Source organism: Psittacula echo (genome assembly GCF_963264785.1).
Source record: "Psittacula echo genome assembly, chromosome: 31".
In the NCBI taxonomy this organism is placed as follows: domain Eukaryota; kingdom Metazoa; phylum Chordata; class Aves; order Psittaciformes; family Psittacidae; genus Psittacula; species Psittacula echo.
Genome location: NC_137766.1, coordinates 237,539 through 261,054, shown reverse-complemented (window position 1 = coordinate 261,054; position 23,516 = coordinate 237,539). Strand labels below are relative to the sequence as shown.

The following is a 23,516-nucleotide window of genomic DNA, read 5'->3' as shown; positions in this document are numbered from 1 at the left end:
GGGTGTCTATGGCCATGGGGGGGGTAATGGGGGGGTAATGGGGGTCTATGGCCATGGGGGGGGTCATGGGGGGGTAATGGGGGGTCTATGGCCATGGGGGGTAATGGGGGGGTAATGGGGGTCTATGGCTATGGGGGGTGTCATGGGGGGGAATGGAGGGGCTTATGGGGGGCAATGGAGGGGTAATGGGGGGTTAAAGGGGGTAATGGGGTTCTATGGCCACGGGGGGGGTGCTGGGGGTCCCATCCCCGTGTCCTCCCCCCCAGATGAATCCTGCCGCCGGTAACCCCAGCCTCTGCCCCACGGCTCCGGGGGGGGGTGACGATGGAGCCACCTTGGGACCCCCCCTCCATTACCACCACCACGGACCTGTGGGACCTCCCTGCGGGGCAGGACCCCCATGGACCCCCATAGACCCGGGGGGAGGGGGGCACAAGGACCTCATGGGGGGGGTCCAAGCTCTCATTTTGTAGCTTTTATAGCGGGGGGGGGGGGCAATTATTCTTAATGCGTGTTTTTTAGCTTAATTACGGTCTTTTCTAAGCTTTGTCAGTATTGGGCCAACTGGAGCTGCCCCAGTTTGATACCGGGGGGGGGGGGGGGGGAACCATGGCAACGTGATGGGGGACACACACAAAGGCCTGCTCCCGTTGCTATGGCAACGGAGCCTGCGGCTTGCTCCGGTTGCCGTGGCAACGAAGCCTTTGTCTCCCTGTTCTTACCCCGCGGTGCTGTACGCGGCAATAAACGCTCAACCGTGGCTCTTGTGACACCTGGGACGGGGTTGGGGGCGGGGGGGGGGGAAACGGACAGCAGCGGGACCCCAACTACCCCCGTGGGGCGGGGAGGGGGTAATAAAGCGGCGCCTGTTGTTTGCGCGGCGCTGCTGTGCGCGGTATTACGGTAGGGCGGGCGGCGCGCATGCGCGGAGCGCGCTGATTGGCTGCTTCCGCCCTGAGGGGGGAGAGCGGAAGCGGGGCCGGCAGCGATGGCGGATGCGGCCTTGGAGCGCTGGGTGTCCGGGGAGCTGCAGGAGCTGCTGGGGCTCAGCGGCCGCCACGTCCCCGCCTTCCTGGTGGCGCTGGCGCGGAGGAGCCGCAGCGCGGAGGAGCTGCTGGAGCGGCTGCGGGACACGGAGGCGCTGCGAGTGGAGGAGCCGCGGGTGCAGGCCTTCGCGCGGGAGCTGTGGGGGAAGGTAGGCGGGGCCGAGGGGAAAGGGGCGGAGCTTCTGGGCTCGGGCGCCGGGGGTGGGCGGAGCATGCGGGGTGGTGGTGGGGAGCGCGGCTTGCAAGCCATTTAAGGCGATCGTGGGCGGGGCCAGAGGCGGAGGGGGGCGTGTCCTGAGCCTGGCCACGCCCCCAGGTGCCCCGGGAGGCGCGGCCGGAGCCCCCGGGCCGCGCGGCCGAGCGGGCGGCGCTGGAGCTGCAGCGCCGCAGCCAAGGCTACCGATTGGTGGAGAGCGACGACGAAGGGGCGGGGCCTGCGCCTGGCCACGCCCCTTCCCATGGCTCCGCCCCCAGCGCTTCCCGCCACCACCGCCACCACCTCCGGCGGCGACGCTCCGAGTCCCCCGAGGCCTCCAGCCCCTCGCCATCGCCCCCCACACCGTGAGTACCCCGGGATTTGGGGGTCCCCCCACCCCAGTATCCAAGCTCTCCCTATGGAGCGTTAGGATCCCTTTGGACGCGGATCATCCCTTGGGATCTGGGGGGTTCCCGTCTTGAGGATCGCATCCAACCCCTGTCGGACACCCACCCCCCCCCCCCCCCAAAGGGCTCCGGACCCCGCCGAGGAGCCGGAAGCGGAATGGGAAGCGTCGGAGCGGGAACGGCTCCGGGATCTGGAGGAACGCGACGCCTTCGCCGAGCGCCTGCGGCGCCGGGATCGCTCCCGCACCGTCGTCACCCGCCCTGACGCCAAGGTGAGGGGCACGGCTGGGAATGGGGTGGGGGGGGTGGGGGGGGGGTGTGTCCGTGGCCTGGGTTCCTCGGTGGGGTCCGATAGGAACTGATGTCTCCGGATGGGATGAGGAGGTCCCTGCCACTTGGAATCCCTGGACAGCATTTGGGATTCCTGGATGGAATTGGCTGGGAGTGGGGGGTGCTTTGGGATCTCCTCCCTTATTCCCCCCCATTTCTCCCCCTTATTCCTCCTCTTCCCTCCCTTCTTCCTTTCCTTTTTCCCCCCTTATTCCTCCCTTTTCCCCCCTTTATTCTCCCCATTTTCACCCTTATTCCTCCCTTATTGCTCTCTTCCCCCCCTTTCCCCCCCTTATTCCCCCCATTTCCCCCCCCTTATTCCCCCCGTTTCCCCCCTTATTCCCCCCATTTCCCCCCCTTATTTCCCCCATTTCCCCCGTTATTCCCCCCTTTCCCCCCCTTATTCCCATTTCCCCTCTTATTCCCCCCTTATTCCCCCCATTTCCCCCCTTATTCCCCCCCCTTATTCCTTCCCTTTCCGCCTCCTCATTCTTCCTATTTCCCCCCTTTATTCCTCCTTTTCCCCTCCCTTATTCTTCCCTTTTCCCTTCCTTATTCTTCTCTCTTACCTCCCTTCTTCCTTCCCATTTCCCCCCTTATCCCCCCATTTCCCCCCCTTATCCCCCCCATTCCCCCCCTTCTTCCTCTCCTTTCCCCCCTCAGGCCTACGAAGAAGCCCAGAAGCGCCTCAAAGTAGCCGAAGAGGATCAGAAAACGCTGGTGAGCCCCGTTTTGCTTGACCAGCCCCGCTGCATCCCGCTGCATCCCGCTGCATCCCGCTCGGTGCCGCCGCAGGTGCCGGAGCTACGGAAGCGCTCCCGCCGGGAATACCTGGCCAAGCGGGAGCGGGACAAGCTGGAGGAGCTGGAGGCGGAGATTGCGGACGAGGAGGAGCTCTTCGGGGAGGAGGCGCTCTCGGGCCCGGAGCGGCGCCGCCTCCGCTACAAGCGCCGCCTGCGGGACCTGGCCCGCGAGTACAAGCAGGCGGGGGAACGGGAGCGCCTCGAGAAGAGCCGCCGCTACCGGATCCCCGAGGAGCGGCGCGGAAAGGTCCGGGCCCGGGGCTGCCCGGGGCTCCAAACCCTGCCCGGCTCCCGCTGGGATCCCCCCCATCACCTCCCATCGCTTCCCATCAGTTCCCATCGCTTCCCGCTGCTCCAAACCCTGCCCGGGTCCTGCTGGGATCCCCCCCATCGCTTCCCATCAGTTCCCATCAGTTCCCATCGCTTCCCATCACTTCCCATCAGTTCCCATCGCTTCCCGCTGCTCCAAACCCTGCCCGGGTCCTGCTGGGATCCCCCCCATCGCTTCCCATCAGTTCCCATCGCTTCCCATCACTTCCCATCAGTTCCCATCGCTTCCCGCTGCTCCAAACCCTGCCCGGGTCCTGCTGGGATCCCCCCCATCGCTTCCCATCAGTTCCCATCAGTTCCCATCGCTTCCCATCACTTCCCATCAGTTCCCATCGCTTCCCGCTGCTCCAAACCCTGCCCGGGTCCTGCTGGGATCCCCCCCATCGCTTCCCATCAGTTCCCGTCAGTTCCCATCGCTTCCCATCACTTCCCATCACTTCCCGGTGCTCCAAACCCTTCCCATGTCCCGCTGGGATCCCCCCCATTGCTTCCCATCACTTCCCATCACTTCCTGGTGCTCCAAACCCTTCCCATGTCCCGCTGGGATCCCCCCCATCGCTTCCCATCGCTTCCCATCACTTCCCATCACTTCCCGGTGCTCCAAACCCTTCCCATGTCCCGCTGGGATCCCCCCATCCCTTCCTATCCCTTCCCATCCCTTCCCACCACAAACACTTCTGTTTCTCCTGGATCCTTCCTATGGCCTTCAAGGCTCTCTCAAGCAGCCCAAATCCCTCCTGTTGCCCTTCAGGATCCCTCCCAGCGCTTCCAAGTATCCCAGATCCTTCCTCCCTTGCTCTAGGATCCTCCCCATCAGACTTGAGACCCCCTCCAGCCCCCAAATCCATTCATTATCCCCCCCATCACCCTTGGGACCCCCTCCAGCCCCCAAATCCATTCATTAGCCCCCTCCAGTCCATTCATTATCACCCCCAACCCCATCCCTTACCCCCCAACCCCATCCCTTACCCCCCCAAATCCATTCTTTACCCCCCCAAATCCATCCCTTACCCCCCCAAATCCATTCTTTACCCCCCAAATCCATCCATTACCCCCCCAACCCCATCCCTTACCCCCCAACCCCATCCCTTACCCCCCCAAATCCATTCTTTACCCCCCAAATCCATCCATTACCCCCCAAATCCATTCTTTACCCCCCAACCCCATCCCTTACCCCCCCAACCCCATCCCTTACCCCCCCAAATCCATTCTTTACCCCCCCAAATCCATCCCTTACCCCCCAAATCCATTTTTTACCCCCCAACCCCATCCCTTACCCCCCTAAACCCATCCCTTACCCCCCAAATCCATTCTTTACCCCCCAACCCCATCCCTTACCCCCCCAACCCCATCCCTTACCCCCCCAAATCCATTCTTTACCCCCCCAAATCCATTCTTTACCCCCCCAAATCCATCCATTACCCCCCCAAATCCATTCTTTACCCCCCCAAACCCATCCCTTACCCCCCAAATCCATCCCTTACCCCCCCAACCCCATCCCTTACCCCCCCAAATCCATTCTTTACCCCCCCAAATCCATTCTTTACCCCCCCAAATCCATCCATTACCCCCCAAATCCATCCCTTACCCCCCAACCCCATCCATTACCCCCCAAATCCATTCTTTACCCCCCCAAATCCATCCCTTACCCCCCAAATCCATCCCTTACCCCCCCAACCCCATCCCTTACCCCCCCAAATCCATTCTTTACCCCCCCAAATCCATTCTTTACCCCCCCAAATCCATTCTTTACCCCCCCAACCCCATCCCTTACCCCCCAACCCCATCCCTTACCCCCCAACCCCATCCCTTACCCCCCCAACCCCATCCCTTACCCCCCCAAATCCATTCTTTACCCCCCCAAATCCATTCTTTACCCCCCCAAATCCATTCTTTACCCCCCCAAATCCATCCATTACCCCCCAAATCCATCCCTTACCCCCCAACCCCATCCATTACCCCCCAAATCCATTCTTTACCCCCCCAAATCCATTCTTTAACCCCCCCAAATCCATCCCTTACCCCCCAAATCCATCCCTTACCCCCCCAACCCCATCCCTTACCCCCCCCAAATCCATTCTTTACGCCCCAAATCCATTCCTTTACCCCCCCAAATCCATTCTTTACCCCCCCAAATCCATCCATTACCCCTCAAATCCATCCCTTACCCCCCAACCCCATCCATTACCCCCCAAATCCCATTCTTTACCCCCCCAAATCCATTCTTTACCCCCCCAAATCCATCCCTTACCCCCCCAAACCATCCCTTACCCCCCCAACCCCATCCATTACCCCCCAAATCCATTCTTTACCCCCCCAACCCCATCCCTTACCCCCCAACCCCATCCATTACCCCCCAAATCCATTCTTTACCCCCCCAAATCCATTCTTTACCCCCCCAAATCCATCCCTTACCCCCCAAATCCATCCCTTACCCCCCCAACCCCATCCCTTACCCCCCCAAATCCATTCTTTACGCCCCAAATCCATTCTTTACCCCCCCAAATCCCATTCTTTACCCCCCCAAATCCATCCATTACCCCTCAAATCCATCCCTTACCCCCCAACCCCATCCATTACCCCCCAAATCCATTCTTTACCCCCCCAAATCCATTCTTTACCCCCCCAAATCCATTCTTTACCCCCCCAAATCCATCCCTTACCCCCCAACCCCATCCATTACCCCCCAAATCCATTCTTTACCCCCCGAAATCCATTCTTTACCCCCCCAAACCCATCCTTTACCCCCCAACCCCATCCTTTACCCCCCAACCCCATCCCTTCGCCCCCCCCATCACTCACCGGCCCCTTTCCCCCCTTTCCCCCTTCCTTTCCCCGTGCCCGGCCGCAGGTCCTGGAGCCGGAGGAGGCGGAGGCCGGGCCCGAGGACCCCGCGGCGCCCCGGGACGAGCAGCGGCGCTGGGAGGAGGAGCGCCTGGAAGCGGCCGCGCTGCGCTTCGGGGCCCGCGACGCCGCCCGCCGCCGGCCGCAGCCCCACTACGAGGTGCTGCTGGAGGAGGAGCACATGGTCCAGTTCGTGAGCGCCGCCCAGCTGCAGGGCTGCGAACTGCAGGAGGTGCCCGCGGGCCGGGGAAACGGGGCGGGGGGGGGGGAAGGGATGGGTTTGGGGGGGTAAAGAATGGATTTGGGGGGTAAAGAATGGATTTGGGGGGGTAAAGGATGGGTTTGGGGGGGTAAAGGATGGTTTGGGGGGGTAAGGGATGGATTTGGGGGGGTAAAGAATGGATTTGGGGGTAAAGAATGGATTTGGGGGGGTAAAGGATGGGTTTGGGGGGGGTAAGGGATGGGTTTGGGGGGGTAAGGGATGGATTTGGGGGGTAAAGAATGGATTTGGGGGGGTAAAGGATGTGTTTGGGGGGGGTAAAGGATGGGTTTGGGGGGGTAAGGGATGGGTTTGGGGGGTAAAGAATGGACTTGGGGGGTAAAGGATGGATTTAGGGGTGTAAAGAATGGCTTTTGGGGGGTAAGGGATGGATTTAGGGGCGTAAAGAATGGCTTTTGGGGGGTAAGGGATGGATTTGGGGGGGTAAAGAATGGCTTTTGGGGGGTAAAGATTTGGGGGGGTAAGGGATGGATTTGGGGGGGTAAGGGATGGGGTTGGGGGGGAAGGGATGGATTTGGGGGGGAAGGGATGGATTTGGGGGGGTAAGGGATGGATTTGGGGGGGTAAGGGATGGGTTTGGGGGGGAAGGGATGGATTTGGGGGGGTAAGGGATGGATTTGGGGGGTAAGGGATGGATTTGGGGGGGTAAGGGATGGATTTGGGGGGGTAAGGGATGGGGTTGGGGGGAAGGGATGGATTTGGGGGGGTAAGGGATGGATTTGGGGGGGTAAGGGATGGGTTTGGGGGGGAAGGGATGGGTTTGGGGGGGTAAGGGATGGGTTTGGGGGGTAAGGGATGGATTTGGGGGGGAAGGGATGGGTTTGGGGGGGTAAGGGATGGGTTTGGGGGGTAAGGGATGGATTTGGGGGGGAAGGGATGGATTTGGGGGGGTAAGGGATGGGTTTGGGGGGGAAGGGATGGGTTTGGGGGGGTAAGGGATGGGGTTGGGGGGTAAGGGATGGATTTGGGGGTAAGAGATGGATTTAGGGGGGGTAAAGAATGGATTTGGGGGGTAAAGAATGGGGTTGGGGGGGTAAGGGATGGGTTTGGGGGGTAAGGGATGGATTTGGGGGGTAAGGGGTGGGTTTGGGGGGTAAGGGATGGGTTTGGGGGGTAAGGGATGGATTTGGGGGGTAAGGGGTGGGTTTGGGGGGTAAGGGATGGGTTTGGGGGGTAAGGGATGGATTTGGGGGGTAAGGGGTGGGTTTGGGGGGGTAACGAATGACTCCAGGGAGCTAAAGGGTGCCCGAGGGTGATGTGGGCCATGGGGATGCCGTGGGCGCCCCAAGGCGACGCTGGGTGCCGTGGGCAGGAGGCCGGCGCGGGCGCGTGCGAGGCGGAGCGGCGGCGGCAGTCGGTGCAGGAGCAGCGCCGCAGCCTGCCCATCTTCCCGTACCGCGCCGAGCTGGTGGCCGCCATCGCCCAGCACCAGGTCCTGGTCATCGAGGGCGAGACGGGCTCCGGGAAGACCACGCAGATCCCGCAGTACCTGCACGAGGAGGTTGGGGGGCGATGGGGGGGGGCAATGGGGAGGGGAAGGTTTGGGGTCCGCCCCCCCCCTGTTTTGACTGTGGGGAACCCCCCCCCCAATGTTGGCCAGGGTTACACGCGGCAGGGGTTGAAGATCGGCATCACGCAGCCGCGGCGAGTGGCTGCCATGAGCGTGGCGGCGCGGGTGGCCGTGGAGATGGGCACCAAGCTGGGCAATGAGGTGAGAGGGGTGCGGGGTGCGGGGTATGGGATGTGGGATGTGGGGTATGGGATGTGGGGTATGGGATGTGGGATATGGGATGTGGGATATGGGGTGTGGGGTATGGGGTATGGGGTATGGGGTATGAGATGCAGGATATAGGATGTGGATTATGGGGTATGGGATATGGGATGCAGGATATGCGGTATGGGATGTGGGATATGGGGTATGGGATGTGGGATATGGGGTATGGGATATGGGATATGGGGTATGGGGTATGGGGTATGGGATGCAGGATATAGGATGTGGATTATGGGGTATGGGATATGGGATGCAGGATATGCGGTATGGGATGTGGGATATGGGATATGGGATGTGGGGTGTGCGATATGGGATATGGGAATGGGGTGTGGGATATGGGGTATGGGATATGGGATATGGGGTGTGGGATGTGGGATATGGGATGTGGGGTGTGCGATATGGGATATGGGAATGGGGTGTGGGATATGGGGTATGGGATATGGGATATGGGGTGTGGGATGTAGGATATGGGATATGGGATGTGGGATGTGGGATATGGGATATGGGAATGGGGTGTGGGATATGGGGTGTGGGATATGGGGTATGGGCTATGGGATATGGGATATGGGGTATGGGATGTGGGATGTTGGATATGGGATATGGGGTATGGGATGTGGGATATGGGATATAGGATGCAGGATATGGGATATGGGATGTTGGATATGGGATATGGGATATAGGATGCAGGATATGGGATATGGGGTATGGGATGCAGGACATGGGATGTGGGCCATGGGGATGTGGCTTCATCTGCGGGTCCTGCCCCAGGTCGGGTACAGCATCCGCTTCGAGGGACTGCACGTCGGAGCGCACCGTGCTCAAGTACATGACGGACGGGATGCTCCTGCGGGAATTCCTCACCGAGCCCGACCTCGCCTCCTACAGGTGCCCATGGGGACACCGGGGGGGACCCTGGGGACACTGGGGGGGGGGTTCCCAGTGCTCTGCTTGGGCTGACTCGTATGGGTTTGGTGGCACCGTCGCCGTCCCCATGGCCTCATGTGTGTCCCATGCCTGTCCCCATGCCCCTCTGCTTGGCCCCATGTCCTTATGTGTGCCCTGCCTGACCCCATGCATGTTCTCACGTCCTCATGTGTGTCCCCTGCCTGTTCCCTGCCTGTCCCCACATCTTCATGTGTGTCCCCTGCCTGTCCCCATGTCCTCGTGCTTGTCCCCTTCCTGTCCCCTGCCTGTCCCCATGTCCTCATGCCTGTCCCCTGCCTGTCCCTACATCCTCATGCATGTCCCCCACCTGTCCCTATGTCCTTATGTGTGTCCTACACTTGTCCCCATGTCCTCATGTGTGTGCGCTGCCTGTCCCCACATCCTCATGTGTGTCCCTATGTCCTCATGTGTGTCCCCTGCCTGTCCCCACGTCCTCATGCGTGTGCCATGCATGTCCCCATGTCCTTATGTGTGTCCCCTGCATGTCCCCGCCTGTCCCCATGTCCTTATGTGTGTCCCCTGCATGTCCCCTGCCTGTCCCCTGCCTGTCCCGATGTCCTCGTGCATGTCCCCTGCCTGTCCCCCTGTCCTCATGTGTGTCCCCTGCCTGTCCCCTGCCTGTCCCTACATCCTCATGTGTGTCCCCTGCCTGTCCCCATGTCCTTATGTGTGTCCCCTGCCTGTCCCTACATCCTCATGTGTGTCCCCTGCCTGTCCCCATGTCCTTATGTGTGTCCCCTGCCTGTCCCCATGTCCTTATGTGTGTCCCCTGCATGTCCTCATGCCTGTCCCCTGCCCGTGCCCTGCCTGCCCCCGTCCGGCAGCGTGCTGATGGTGGACGAGGCGCACGAGCGCACGCTGCACACGGACGTGCTCTTCGGGCTGCTCAAGGACATCGCGCGCTTCCGGCCCCAGCTCAAGGTGCTGGTGGCCTCGGCCACGCTGGACACGCGCCGCTTCGCCGCCTTCTTCGACGACGCGCCCGTGTTCCGCATCCCCGGGCGCCGCTTCCCCGTCGACATCTACTACACCAAGGTGGGAGAGGGGGTGTGGGGTAACGGGGATGGGATGGGATATGGGATAATGGATATGGATGTGGGATATGGGGTATGGGGTATGGGATGTGGGATATGGGATGTGCAATATGGATATGGGGTGTGGGATATGGGGTATGGGATGTGGGATACGGGGTATGGGGTATGGGATATGGGATATGGATATAGGATGTGCATATGGGATATGGGATAGGGATATGGGACGTGGGATATGGATACGGGATATGGGATGTGGAACATGGGGTATGGGATGTGGATATGGGATATGGGATGTGGGATATGGGGTGTGGGATATGGATATGGGATGTGGGATGTAGATGTGGGATATGGGATGTGGGATATGGGATGTGGATATGGGATGTGGGATGTGGGATATGGGATGTGGGATGTGGGATATGGGGTGTGGGATATGGATATGGGATGTGGGATGTAGATGTGGGATATGGGATGTGGGATATGGGATGTGGATATGGGATGTGGGATGTTGATGTGGGATGTGGGGTATGGGATGTGGAATGTGGATATGGCAGGTGGGATATGGGATGGGGGATATGGATTTGGCGTATGGGATGTGGGATGTGGATATGGGGTGTGGGACATGGGATGTGGGATGTGGGCTATGGGGTGTGGGATATGGGGTATGGTATATGGAATATGGGGTATGGGATATGGATATGGGATGTGCATATGGGATATGGGATAGGGATATGGGATGTGGAACATGGGATATGGGATGTGGATATGGGATGTGGGATATAGATATGGGGTATGGGATGTGGGATGTGGATATGGGATGTGGGGTATGGATATGGGATATGGGGTATGGATATGGGATAGGGATATGAGATGTGGAACATGGGATATGGGATGTGGATATGGGGTATATGGTATGGGATATGGGATGTGGATATGGGATATGGGATGTGGATATGGGATATGGGGTATGGGATGATATGGGGTATGGGATATGGGGTATGGGGTATTGGGGTATGGGATATGGGATATGGGGTATGGGGTATGGGATATTGGGTATGGGGTATGGGATATGGGATATGGGTTATGGGGTATGGGGTATGGGGTATGGGATATGGGGTATGGGATATGGGGTATGGATATGGGGTATGGGGTATGGGGATATGGATGGTATGGGAGTATGGGATGATGGGGTATGGGGAATGGGATATGGATATGGGTATGGGGTATGGGGTTCGATGGTTAATGGGGTATGGGATATGGGGTATGGGGTATGGGATATGGGGTATGGGGTATGGGATATGGGATATGGGGTATGGGGTATGGGATATGGGGTATGGGATATGGGATATGGGGTATGGATGGTTATGGGATGGGTATGGGGTATGGGATATGGGATATGGGATATGGGTCTGTCGTTGCACCGGACGCACAGGCCGCACGGGCCGCTGACGCCGCCGTCTCCCCACGGCCCCTTGGCAGGCGCCCGAGGCCGATTACCTGGAGGCGTGCGTGGTGTCGGTGCTGCAGATCCACGTCACCCAGCCCCCCGGCGACATCCTCGTCTTCCTCACCGGCCAGGTGCGGGCCCCAATCCCTATGGACGCGTCCCCCCCACCCCGTTGCATCCCGATGGATGCTCCATGTCCGCTGTGCCCGCAGGAGGAGATCGAGGCGTGCGTGGAGCTGCTGCAGGAGCGGTGCCGGCGCCTGGGCTCGCGCCTGCCCGAGCTGCTGGTGCTGCCCATCTACGCCAACCTGCCCTCGGACATGCAGGCCCGCATCTTCCAGCCCACCCCGCCCGGCGCACGCAAGGTGCCGGCCCTTTAAGAGAGGGGAGGGGCCAAGGGCAGGAGCCAATGGGGAGAGGGCGGGGGTAAAGGGGAGGGGCTTAATGGGTGGGGGTAAAGGGGAGGGGCTTAATGGGTGGGAGTAAAGGGGAGGGGCTTAATGGGGTAAAGGGGAGGGGCTTAATGGGGTGGGATAAAGGGGAGGGGCTCAATGGGGTTAAAGGGGGAGGGGCTTAATGGGGTGGGGTAAAGGGGAGGGGCTTAATGGGATGGGGTAAAGGGGAGGGCCTTAATGGGGTAAAGGGGAGGGGCTTAATGGGGTGGGGTAAAGGGGAGGGGCTCAATGGGGTTAAAGGGGAGGGGCTTAATGGGGTAAAGGGGAGGGGCTTAATGGGGTGGGGGTAAAGAGGAGGGCCTTAATGGGGTAAAGGGGAGGGGCTTAATGGGGGCAAAGGGGAGGAGCTTAATGGGATGGGGTTAAAGGGGAGGGGCTTAATGGGGGTAAAGTTGAGGGGCTTAATGGGTGGGGTAAAGGGGAGGGGCTTAATGAGGTGTGGCTAAAGGGGAGGGGCTTAATGGAGTGGCGTTAAAGGGGGTGGAGTCTAAGGGGAGGGATTAATGGGGGTCTAAGGGAGCAGAGCTTAATGGGGTGCGGGCCAAGGGGGAGGAGCCTCCATGTCCCATTCCCCCCTCCCCTCCGTAGGTGGTGGTGGCCACCAACATCGCGGAGACGTCGGTGACCATCGACGGCATCGTCTACGTCCTGGACCCCGGCTTCTGCAAGCAGAAGAGCTACAGCGCCCGCACCGGCATGGAGTCCCTCGTGGTGACCCCCTGCTCCCGGGTGCGTGGGGCCCTGTCACCCCCATCACCTCCCCATCACCCCTTGTGTCACCCCCATCACCTCCCCATCACCCCTTGTGTCACCCCCATCACCTCCCCATCACCCCTTGTGTCACCCCCATCACCTCCCCATCACCCCTTTGTGACACCCCCATCACCTCCCCATCACCCCTTGTGTCACCCCCATCACCTCCCCATCACCCCTTGTGTCACCCCCATCACCTCCCCATCACCCCTTGTCCCCACGTCCCCACATCCCCATGTCCCTGTGTTCCCATGTCACTGCATCTCCATGTGCCTGTGTCCCTATGTCCCATGTCCCTGGGTCTTCTGGTCCCCATGTCCCTACATCCCCGTATCCCTGTATCCTCATGTCACTGAGTCTCCATGTTCGTAGGTCCCCATGTCCCTGTGTCCCCATGTCCCTATGTCTCTGTGTCCGTCCATCCCTTATCCCCACCATCCCTTATCCCCTCCATCCCTTATCCCCCCCATCCCTTCTCCCCCCATCCCTTCTCCCCTCCATCCCTTACCCCCCCATCCCTTCTCCACACCTTCCTTTACCCCCCTCCATCCCTTCTCCCCTCCATCCCTTCTCCCCTCCATCCCTTCTCCCCTCCATCCCTTCTCCCCTCCATCCCTTACCCCCTCCATCCCTTCTCCCCTCCATCCCTTCTCCCCTCCATCCCTTACCCCCTCCATCCCTTATCCCCTCCATCCCTTACCCCCTCCATCCCTTCTCCCCTCCATCCCTTCTCCCCTCCATCCCTTCTCCCCTCCATCCCTTCTCCCCTCCATCCCTTACCCCCCCCATCCCTTCTCCCCTCCATCCCTTCTCCCCTCCATCCCTTCTCCCCTCCATCCCTTACCCCCCCCATCCCTTCTCCCCTCCATCCCTTCTCCCCTCCATCCCTTCTCCCCTCCATCCCTTCTCCCCTCCATCCCTTACACCCCCATCCCTTCTCCCCTCCATCCCTTCTCCCCTCCATCCCTTCTCCCCTCCATCCCTTCTCCCCTCCATCCCTTACCCCCTCCATCCCTTCTCCCCTCCATCCCTTCTCCCCTCCATCCCTTACCCCCCCCATCCCTTCTCCCCCCCATCCCTTCTCCCCTCCATCCCTTCTCCCCTCCATCCCTTCTCCCCTCCATCCCTTACCCCCCCCATCCCTTCTCCCCCCATCCCTGGGGTACCTCCCTGTCCCCCCATCCCCATCCCCTTTGGGGTACCCCCTTTGTGACGCCGCTGCCCCCCCCAGGCCTCAGCCAACCAGCGCGCGGGCCGGGCCGGGCGCGTGGCTCCGGGCAAGTGCTTCCGGCTCTACACGGCCTGGGCCTTCCAGCACGAGCTCGAGGAGACGCCGGTGCCCGAGATCCAGCGCGCGGACCTGGGCTCCCTCGTCCTGCTCCTCAAGAGCCTCGGTGGGGGCCTGGGGGGGGGGCCCTATGGGGGGTCCCTATGGGGCATCCTAAGGGGGGTTCTATGGGGCGTACTATGGGGGTCTCTATGGGGCGTACTATGGGGGTCTCTATGGGGCGTACTATGGGGGTCCCTATGGGGGTCTCTATGGGGCGTACTATGGGGGTCTCTATGGGGCGTACTATGGGGGTCCCTATGGGGGTCTCTATGGGGCGTACTATGGGGGTCTCTATGGGAGGTCCTATAGGGGTCCCTATGGGGGTCTCTATGCGGCGTACTATGGGGGTCTCTATGGGAGGTCCTATAGGGGTCCCTATGGGGGTCTCTATGGGGCGTACTATGGGGGTCTCTATGGGCGGTCCTATAGGGGTCCCTATGGGGGTCTCTATGGGGCGTACTATGGGGGTCTCTATGGGGGGTCCTATAGGGGTCCCTATGGGGGTCTCTATGGGCGGTCCTATGGGGGTCGCTATGGGGGTCTCTATGGGCGGTCCTATGGGGTCGCTATGGGGGTCTCTATGGGCGGTCCTATGGGGGTCGCTATGGGGCATCCTAAGGGGGGTTCTGTGGGGCGTACTATGGGGGTCTCTATGGGGATCCCTATGGGGGTCTTGTGGGGGGTCCTATGGGGAGTCCTATGGGGGTCCCTATGGGGAATCCTAATGAGGGGTCCTATAGGGGTCCCTGTGGGGGGTCCTAAGGGGTGTCCTATGGGGTGTACTATCGGGGTCCCTATGGAGCATCCTATGGGGGTCCCTACGGGGGGTCCTAAGGGGAGTCCTAAGGGGGGATCCTATGGGGGGTCCTATGGGGCATCCTATGGGGGTCCCTATGGGGGGTCCTTATGGGGGGGTCCCTATGGGGCATCCTATGGGGGTCTCTATGGGGGTCCCTTGGTGACGCCCCCTCCCGCAGGCATCAATGACCTCATCCACTTTGACTTCCTGGACCCGCCGCCCCACGAGACGCTGGTGCTGGCGCTGGAGCAGCTCTATGCCCTGGGCGCCCTCAACCACATGGGCGAGCTCACCACGGTACTGGGAGCACTGGGGGGGGTCACTGGTGGGTACTGGGAGCACTGGGGGCGGTCACTGGAGCTTACTGGTGGCCCCTGGGCTGTCCCCAGCTGGGCCGGCGCATGGCGGAGCTGCCGGTGGAGCCCATGCTGGCCAAGATGATCCTGGCCTCTGAGCAGTGAGTACCCCATGGGTGTCCTATGGGTGCCCCCAGTGTGCCCCTTGGGTGTCCTATGGGTGCCCCCAGTGTGCCCCTTGGGTGTCCTATGGGTGCCCCCAGTGTGTCCCTTGGGTGTCCTATGGGTGCCCCCACTGTGTCCCTTGGGTGTCCTATGGGTGCCCCCAGTGTGCCCCTTGGGTGTCCTATGGGTGCCCCCAGTGTGTCCCTTGGGTGTCCTATGGGTGCCCCCAGTGTGCCCCTTGGGTGTCCTATGGGTGCCCCCAGTGTGTCCCTTGGGTGTCCTATGGGTGCCCCCAGTGTGCGCCTTGGGTGTCCTATGGGTGCCCCCAGTGTGCACCTTGGATGTCCTATGGGTGCCCCCATCGTGTCCCTTGGGTGTCCTATGGGTGCCCCCATTGTGTCCCCATGGTTCCCTATGGATCCCCCCCCATGGTTCCCTATGGATCCCCTCCATGGTTCCCTATGGATCCCCCATGGTTCCCTATAGATCCCCCGCCATGGTTCCCCATGGCTCCCCCATGGCTCCCTATGGCTCCCCCATGGCTCCCTATGGATCCCCCATGGTTCCCCATGGACCCCCCCATGGTTCCCTATGGCTCCCCCATGGCTCCCTATGGATCCCCCATGGTTCCCCATGGACCCCCCCATGGTTCCCTATGGCTCCCCCATGGCTCCCTATGGCTCCCCCATGGCTCCCTATGGTTTCCCCCCATGGTTCCCTATGGCTCCCCCATGGCTCCCTATGGCTCCCCCATGGCTCCCTATGGTTTCCCCCCATGGCTCCCTATGGCTCCCCCATGGTTCCCTATGGCTCCCCCATGGCTCCCCATGGCTCCCCCATGGTTCCCTATGGCTCCCCCATGGCTCCCCATGGCTCCCCCATGGTTCCCTATGGCTCCCCCATGGCTCCCCATGGCTCCCCCATGGTTCCCTATGGCTCCCCCATGGCTCCCCATGGACCCCCCCATGGTTCCCTCTGGACACCCCCCCATGGTTCCCTATGGCTCCCCCATGGCTCCCCCATGGCTCCCCATGGCTCCCTATGGCTCCCCCATGGTTCCCTATGGCTCCCCTATGGCTCCCCCATGGCTCTCCCATGGCTCCCCCATGGCTCCCCCATGGTTCCCTATGGCTCCCCCGTGGCTCTCCATGGCTCCCCCATGGCTCCCTATGGACACCCCCCCATGGTTCCCTATGGACACCCCCCCATGGCTCCCCATGGCTCCCCCATGGTTCCCTATGGCTCCCCCATGGCTCCCCATGGACCCCCCCATGGTTCCCTCTGGACACCCCCCCATGGTTCCCTATGGATCCCCCCGTGGCTCCCCATGGATCCCCCATGGCTCCCTATGGCTCCCCCATGGTTCCCTATGGCTCCCCCATGGCTCCCCCATGGCTCCCCCATGGTTCCCTATGGCTCCCCCATGGCTCCCCATGGCTCCCCCATGGCTCCCTATGGACACCCCCCCATGGTTCCCTATGGACACCCCCCCATGGCTCCCCATGGCTCCCCCATGGCTCCCTATGGGTGCCCCGCAGGTACGGCTGCACGGAGGAGGTGCTGACGGTGGCCGCCATGCTCTCGGTCAACAACGCCGTGTTCTACCGGCCCAAGGACAAGGTCCTGCACGCGGACAGCGCCCGCCGCGGCTTCCACCTGCCCGGAGGGGACCACCTCGTCCTGCTCAACGTCTACAACCAGGCAGGGAGCCGGCTGCGAGCGGCAGGGCGGAGGGGATGGACGGGTGTGGGGTATGGGAGGGAGGGGATGGATGGGGTGGGTGGGATATATGGGATATGGGGTATGGGATGTGGGATGTATGGGATACGGGATGTAGGATATATGGGATATGGGATATATGGGATATGGGGTATGGGATGTGGGATGTATGGGATACGGGATGTAGGATATATGGGATATGGGATATATGGGATATGGGGTATGGGATGTGGGATGTATGGGGTATGGGATATAGGGTATGGGATGTGGGATATGGGAGATGGGATGTGGGGTATATGGGGTATGGAATGTGGGATATATGGGATATGGGGTATGGGATGTGGGATACATGGGATATGGGGTGTGGGATGTAGGATATATGGGATATGGGATGTGGGATATAGGAGGTGTGGGATATATGGGATATGGGATATGGGGTATGGGATGTGGGATATATGGAATGTGGGATATATGGGATATGGGGTATGGGATATAGGATATGAGGTATGGGTTGTGGGGTATGGGATATAGGAGGTGGGATGTGGTGTATGGGATATGAGATGTATGGGAGATGGGATATGGGGTATGGGATGTGAGATATGGGAGATGGGATGTGGAATATATGGGAGATGGGGTATGGGACATGGGGTATGGGGACAGCACATGCTGGGGCTTCCATGTGCTTGGTGGCAACCACCTTGTACTGCTCGATGTCTACAAGCAGGCAGGGATATGGGATACGAGCTGTATGGGATGTGGGATGTGGGATACATGGGATGTGGGATACAGTGGACCAGGCAGGGGGAATATGGGGGGTACAGCCTGGCCTGACTGTGTCCCTCCTTGTCCCCCTTATCCCCATTGTCCCCCTTGTCCCTCCTTATCCCCCTTGTCCCCATTGTCCTCATTGTCCCACCTTATCCCCCTTGTCCCCCTTATCCCCATTGTCCCCCTTGTCCCACCTTATCCCCATTGTCCCCCTTTCCCCCTTGTCCACATTGTCCCCCCTTATCCCCATTGTCCCCCATTGTCCTCCTTTCCCCCTTGTCCACATTGTCCCCCCTTATCCCCATTGTCCCCCATTGTCCCCCTTTCCCCCTTGTCCCCATTGTCCCCCCTTATCCCCCTTGTCCCCCTTGTCCCCCCTTATCCCCATTGTCCCCCATTGTCCCCCTTTCCCCCTTGTCCCCCTTGTCCTTCCTTATCCCCCTTGTCCTCCCTTGTCCCCATTGTCCCCCTTGTCCCCATTGTCCACCTTTCCCCCTTGTCCCCCTTGTCCTTCCTTATCCCCCTTGTCCTCCCGTGTCCCCACTGTCCCCCTTGTCCCCATTGTCCCCCTTTCCCCCTTGTCCCCATTGTCCCCCTTTCCCCCTTGGCCCCATTGTCCCCCTTTCCCCCTTGTCCCCCTTGTCCTTCCTTATCCCCCTTGTCCCCCTTGTCCCTCCTTATCCCCCTTGTCCCCATTGTCCCCCTTTCCCCCTTGTCCCCATTGTCCACCTTTCCCCCTTGTCCCCCTTGTCCCTCCTTATCCCCCTTGTCCCCCCTCGTTCCTCTTGTCCCCATTGTCTCCCACTGTCCCTCCTTGTCCCCCCTGTCCCCCCGTGCCCTCCATGGGCAGTGGGTGGCGAGCGGGCACTCCCTGCAGTGGTGCTACGAGCACTTCGTGCAGGCGCGCTCCCTGCGCCGGGCCCGGGACGTGCGGGACCAGCTCGAGGGCCTCATGGAGCGCGTGGAGATCACCCCGGCCTCCTGCGGCCCCGACTACGGCCCCGTCCGCAAGGTCCCGCCTTCCCCCCGCCCTCCAGCCCCATTGGAACCCCCCCTCTTTGTGTGCGTGTGTCCATCCCCATCACTGACCCCGTTGTTCCCCCCTGCTCCAGGCCATCACGGCCGGGTTCTTCTACCACACGGCGCGGCTGACGCGGGGCGGGTACCGCACGGTGAAGCACCAGCACGCGGTGTTCATCCACCCCAACAGCGCCCTCTTCGAGGAGCAGCCCCGCTGGGTGCTCTACCACGAGCTCGTCTGCACCACCAAGGAGTTCATGCGGCAGGTGGGGCACGGGGACACTGGGATGGGGACAGCACCATGGGCACGGGGACACTGGGATGGGGACAGCGCCATGGGCACGGGGACACTGGGATGGGGACAGCACCATGGGCACGGGGACACTGGGATGGGGACAGCACCATGGGCACGGGGACACTGGGATGGGGACAGCGCCATGGGCATGGGGACAGCATCATGGGGATGGGGACGCTGGGATGGGGACAGCACCATGGGCATGGGGACAGTGGGATGGGGACAGCATCATGGGGATGGGGACAGTGGGATGGGGACAGCATCATGGGGATGGGGACAGCATCATGGGGATGGGGACACTGGGATGGGGACAGCACCATGGGCATGGGGACAGCATCATGGGGATGGGGACGCTGGGATGGGGACAGCACCATGGGCATGGGGACAGTGGGATGGGGACAGCATCATGGGGATGGGGACAGTGGGATGGGGACAGCATCATGGGCATGGGGACAGTGGGGTGGGGACAGCATCATGGGGATGGGGATACTGGGATGGGGACAGCATCATGGGCATGGGGACACTGGGATGGGGACAGCGCCATGGGGATGGGGATACTGGGATGGGGACAGCATCATGGGCATGGGGACAGTGGGGTGGGGACAGCATCATGGGCATGGGGACAGTGGGATGGGGACAGCACCATGGGCATGGGGACAGGGACAGCACCGTGGGGACACTGCTGGGGCCATGGGGACACTGGGACAGCGACACCACCATGGCCATGGGCACGTCCCCCCCCCGGCTCCCGGGGGTTGGGACATGGCTATGAGGGGACGTGGCCACCACTGTCCCCAGCGGGAAGGGGGCAGAAGGGGACCCCAAAGGATGTCACCGTGATGGGACGGGACAAGGAGCCTCCATGGGCTCCGAGAGCAACGGGAGCAGCCCCCCTCCACGTCCCCATGGGCTGAGGGCGCTGTGAGAGCCCCCGCGTGCCCCCACGATGTCCCCGTTGTCCCCAAGGTGATCGAGATCGACAGCGCGTGGCTGCTGGAGGTGGCCCCCCATTACTACCAGGCCAAGGAGCTGGAGGACGGCAGCGCCCGCAAGATGCCCAAGAAGGTCGGGAAGAGCCGGGAGGAGCTGGGCTGAGCCCATTGGGGACCATGGAAGTGGGGGGGGGGGGGCCCAATAGAGACCCATGGGGCACGGCTCCGTCCATGGTGTTTATTCTGTACATTAAGTTAAGGGGACAATGGGGGGGGGGGGGTGTTCAGGGGTCCCCCGGGGTGGCCGAGGGCTTCATGGCGAGGTGCAGGGGGGGCCCCGTCGGCGTCACCGGCGCCGAGAGCGCGGCCACGGCGGCGGCCACCAGCAGCTTCTTGTCCTGGGCCAGCGGCGTCGGGGCGGGCATCAGCTGCGGGGACAGAGTCAGGGACAATGGGGACGTAGGGGGGGGGAAGGAGGGGGGCACGGACCCGGTCCTACCTTGTCCACGCGGTGGCAGCGGATGAGCCCCTGCGAGTTGAGGAAGAAGGTGGAGAAGGCGTCGTAGGACCTGGGGGGGGATGGAGGCAGGGGGACATTGGGGATGTGGGGCTGGAATGAGCCCTGATCCCCGGGGTAAGAGGGCTATGGGGCTGGCATCCCACCCTATGGAAGGACAGGGACACAGGGTTACGGTGACAAAGGGGAGTCGGGGTGATGGGGACAGAGGGGACCCAACCTCTTGTGCCATGGGGAGAGAAGGGACAGGGGGTGATGGAGGGGTGGCAGATGGTAACGGGATGGCCAAGGGGTGATGGGGGTGGCAGGGGGATGGCTGGGTGTCAGTGGGTGTCAATGGGTATCAATGGGTGTCAGGGGATGTAATGGGTGTCAATGGGTACCAATGTGTATCAGGGGGTGTAATGGGTAGCAATGGGTGTCAGTGGGTATCAATGGGTGCAATGTCCATCACTGACCACAGGAGGGCGGCCTTGTCATGCCAATAGGTGCAGCACACACAGGTGCAGGGATGACACAGGTGTCAATGGGTACCAGTGGGTGTTAATGGGGGTCAATGGGTGTCAATGGGTATCAATGGGTGTCAGGGGGTGTAATGGGTACCAATGGGTGTCAATGGGTATCAATATCATCAGTGGGTGTCAGGGGGGTGTAATGGGTACCAATGGGTACCAACGGGTGTCAATGGGTATCAGTGGGTGTCAGGGGGTGTAATGGGTACCAGTGGGTGTCAATGGGTATCACGGGGTGTCAGTGGGTACCAATGGGTGTCAATGGGTACCGATGGGTACCGATGGGTGTCAGTGGGTACTAGTGGGAGTCAATGGGTGTCAATGGGTATCAGGGGGTGTCAGTGGGTACCAATGGGTGTCAATGGGTATGAGGGGGTGTCAGTGGGTACCAATGGGTGTCAATGGGTATCAATGGGTGTCAATGGGTATCAATGGGTGTCAATTGGTATTAATGGGTGTCAGGGGGTGTCAATGGGTATCAATGGGTATCAGGGGGTGTCAGGGGATGTAATGGGTACCAATGGGTGTCAATGGGTATCAATGTGTATCAGGGGGTGTCAGTGGGTACCAATGAGTACCAATGGGTGTCAATGGGTACCATGGTAAGTGTCAATGGGTGCAATGCCCGTCACTGACCGCAGGAGGGCGGCCTTGTCCCGCCGGTAGAAGCGCAGCACGCAGAGGTGCAGCGGCAGCCCCGTGAGGCGCCAGCGGGCCCGGATGCTCCAGTCCTCGGGGTGCCGGGTGAGCGCCAGCACCTCCAGCCTCAGGCTGGCGAAGTAGCCCCAGGCCAGCGCCCGGCACAGCGCCACGGCCACCTGGTACATGGGCCGGCCCCTGCAGGGGTATGGGGGGGGGGGGGACACGACACACGGGGGTCACACAGTGTCCCCATGGGGGGACACCCGCCCCATTGGGTGCTATGGGGCGGGGGGCACTCACCGCGTGTGCAGGTGCAGGAGGTGGTTGATGAACTCCACGTCGTGGGAGTAGAGGCCGTAGTCGGGGATCTTGAGGAAGAAATTGGGGAGCTGGGGAGGGGGGAAAGGGGGGGTCAGGGGTGGGGGGAAGGAGAACCCCCCCCCCCCCCCATAGGGCAGGGACCCCGTGAGGGGTGCGTGGGGCTCAGAGCAATGGGGATGAGTGGAGGTGGTTGTGACCCCCCCCATTGCCCCCCATCGCCATCACCTCGTGCTGCAGCTTCTGGTGCATGACGGCCAAGTGCTCCTCCATAGACGGGGGCTGGCGGTGGGGGGGAGCGGGCCCGGCGGGGCCCAGCAGCGGCAGGGCCGGGCCCCGCAGCAGCAGGAGGAGGACGGCGGCGCCGGGCCCGTCCCGCACCGCGATGTCGTCCTCCCGCCGCCCGTCCACCGTGGTGAAGGCGCCGCCGAGCCCCTCCGGCGGCGACAGCGACAGCGGCGGCGGCAGGGCCGGGACGCGGCCACCGGGGGGCGCCAGGTCCTGCGGGGGCCGCACGGGGGTGGAGGCGGCGCACGCCGGGGAGACGTAGCCACGCCCACCGGATGCAAATACCGACGCTGCCATTTGCGTAGCCACGCCCCCCCGCTCATTTGCATAGCCGCGCCTCCGACCGGCTGAACCGATTCGTGTTGCACGGGTCATTTGCATAACCACGCCTCCCAACGGTAGAACCTGCTCCCATTGACACATTGGCTGGGTTGCATAGCCATGCCTCCAAACTGCAGGACCCACCCCTATAGATACAGCTCATTTGCATAGCCACGCCTCCAAACTGCAGGACCCACCCCAATACAGCTCATTTGCATAGCCTCGCCTCCAAACAGCTGGAACCATTCCTATTGGTACAGCTCATTTGCATAGCCATGCCTCTATGCAGTAGACTCCATCCGTATACATACAGTTCATTTGCATAGCCACGCCTCCAAACAGCAGGACCCATTCCTATTGGTACAGCTCATTTGCATAGCCACACCTCCAACCTACAGGGCCCCTCCCTATAGATGCAGCTCATTTGCATAGCCGTGCCTCCATGAAGTAGACCCCATCCCTATACACACAGCCCATTTGCATAGCCACACCTCCAAACAGCAGGACCCATTCCTATTGGTACAGCTCATTTGCATAGCCATGCCTCCATGCAGTAGACGCCATCCCTATAGATACATCTCATTTGCATAGCCCCGCCTCCACGCAGGAGAACCCATTCCTATTGGCACAGCTCATTTGTGTAGCCACACCCCGCCCGGCCCTCATTTGCATAGCCCCTCCCAGCCCCGCCGCACTGCTTAGCATGGCCCCGCCCGCTCTCCCCGCGGCCCTCACCTGCGGGCGCGCTCGGTACCGGCGGCGCGGGGGCAGCGGCGCATGCGCGGGGCGCTCAGGCGGGGGCCAGGCCCGGAGCGGGGCCGCGGGGCGGAGCCGAGCGGCGGCGGCAGCGGCGGCTGCGGCCCGGCCCTGCCGGTACATGGCGGAGCCCCCCCCTGCGCCTCCGGCCGGCGCTCGCACTGCGCATGAGCGGCGCGACGCGGGCTCCGCCCACAGCG

General features: G+C 61.7%; 2 protein-coding genes across 5 annotated transcripts; one reads left to right on the top strand and one right to left on the bottom strand.

Annotated features, from left to right (window-relative positions):
- The first annotated feature begins 973 nt into the window (after positions 1 to 973).
- On the top strand, positions 974 to 20,147 carry DHX16 (DEAH-box helicase 16). The gene is given in 21 exon segments (XM_080636309.1): positions 974 to 1,195; positions 1,363 to 1,607; positions 1,774 to 1,921; positions 2,643 to 2,699; positions 2,775 to 3,029; positions 5,964 to 6,188; positions 7,549 to 7,737; positions 7,837 to 7,947; positions 8,776 to 8,799; positions 8,801 to 8,892; positions 9,777 to 9,987; positions 11,463 to 11,561; positions 11,643 to 11,795; positions 12,474 to 12,614; positions 13,870 to 14,032; positions 14,946 to 15,064; positions 15,157 to 15,224; positions 16,767 to 16,929; positions 18,566 to 18,727; positions 18,828 to 19,001; positions 19,997 to 20,147. Coding segments are annotated over 21 exon segments (3,135 nt in total). The 5' UTR covers positions 974 to 988; the 3' UTR covers positions 20,126 to 20,147.
- An 80-nt stretch (positions 20,148 to 20,227) lies between these two features.
- On the bottom strand, positions 20,228 to 23,468 carry LOC308231190 (uncharacterized protein C6orf136 homolog). Of its 4 annotated transcripts, XM_080636359.1 has the most exons (6): positions 23,296 to 23,468; positions 22,180 to 22,452; positions 21,934 to 22,022; positions 21,628 to 21,828; positions 20,462 to 20,531; positions 20,228 to 20,390 (listed from the first exon to the last, which is right to left on the bottom strand). In XM_080636359.1, exons 1-6 carry the CDS (start codon positions 23,437 to 23,439, stop codon positions 20,247 to 20,249), a joined length of 921 nt encoding a protein of 306 aa, XP_080492485.1. In that variant the 5' UTR covers positions 23,440 to 23,468; the 3' UTR covers positions 20,228 to 20,246. The 4 variants fall into 4 exon arrangements, with proteins under 4 accessions (XP_080492485.1, XP_080492483.1, XP_080492484.1 ...); XM_080636357.1 differs by lacking the exon at positions 23,296 to 23,468 and having other exon boundaries at positions 22,180 to 23,051; XM_080636358.1 differs by lacking the exon at positions 23,296 to 23,468 and having other exon boundaries at positions 21,934 to 22,001; positions 22,180 to 23,051.
- Positions 23,469 to 23,516: the final 48 nt, after the last annotated feature.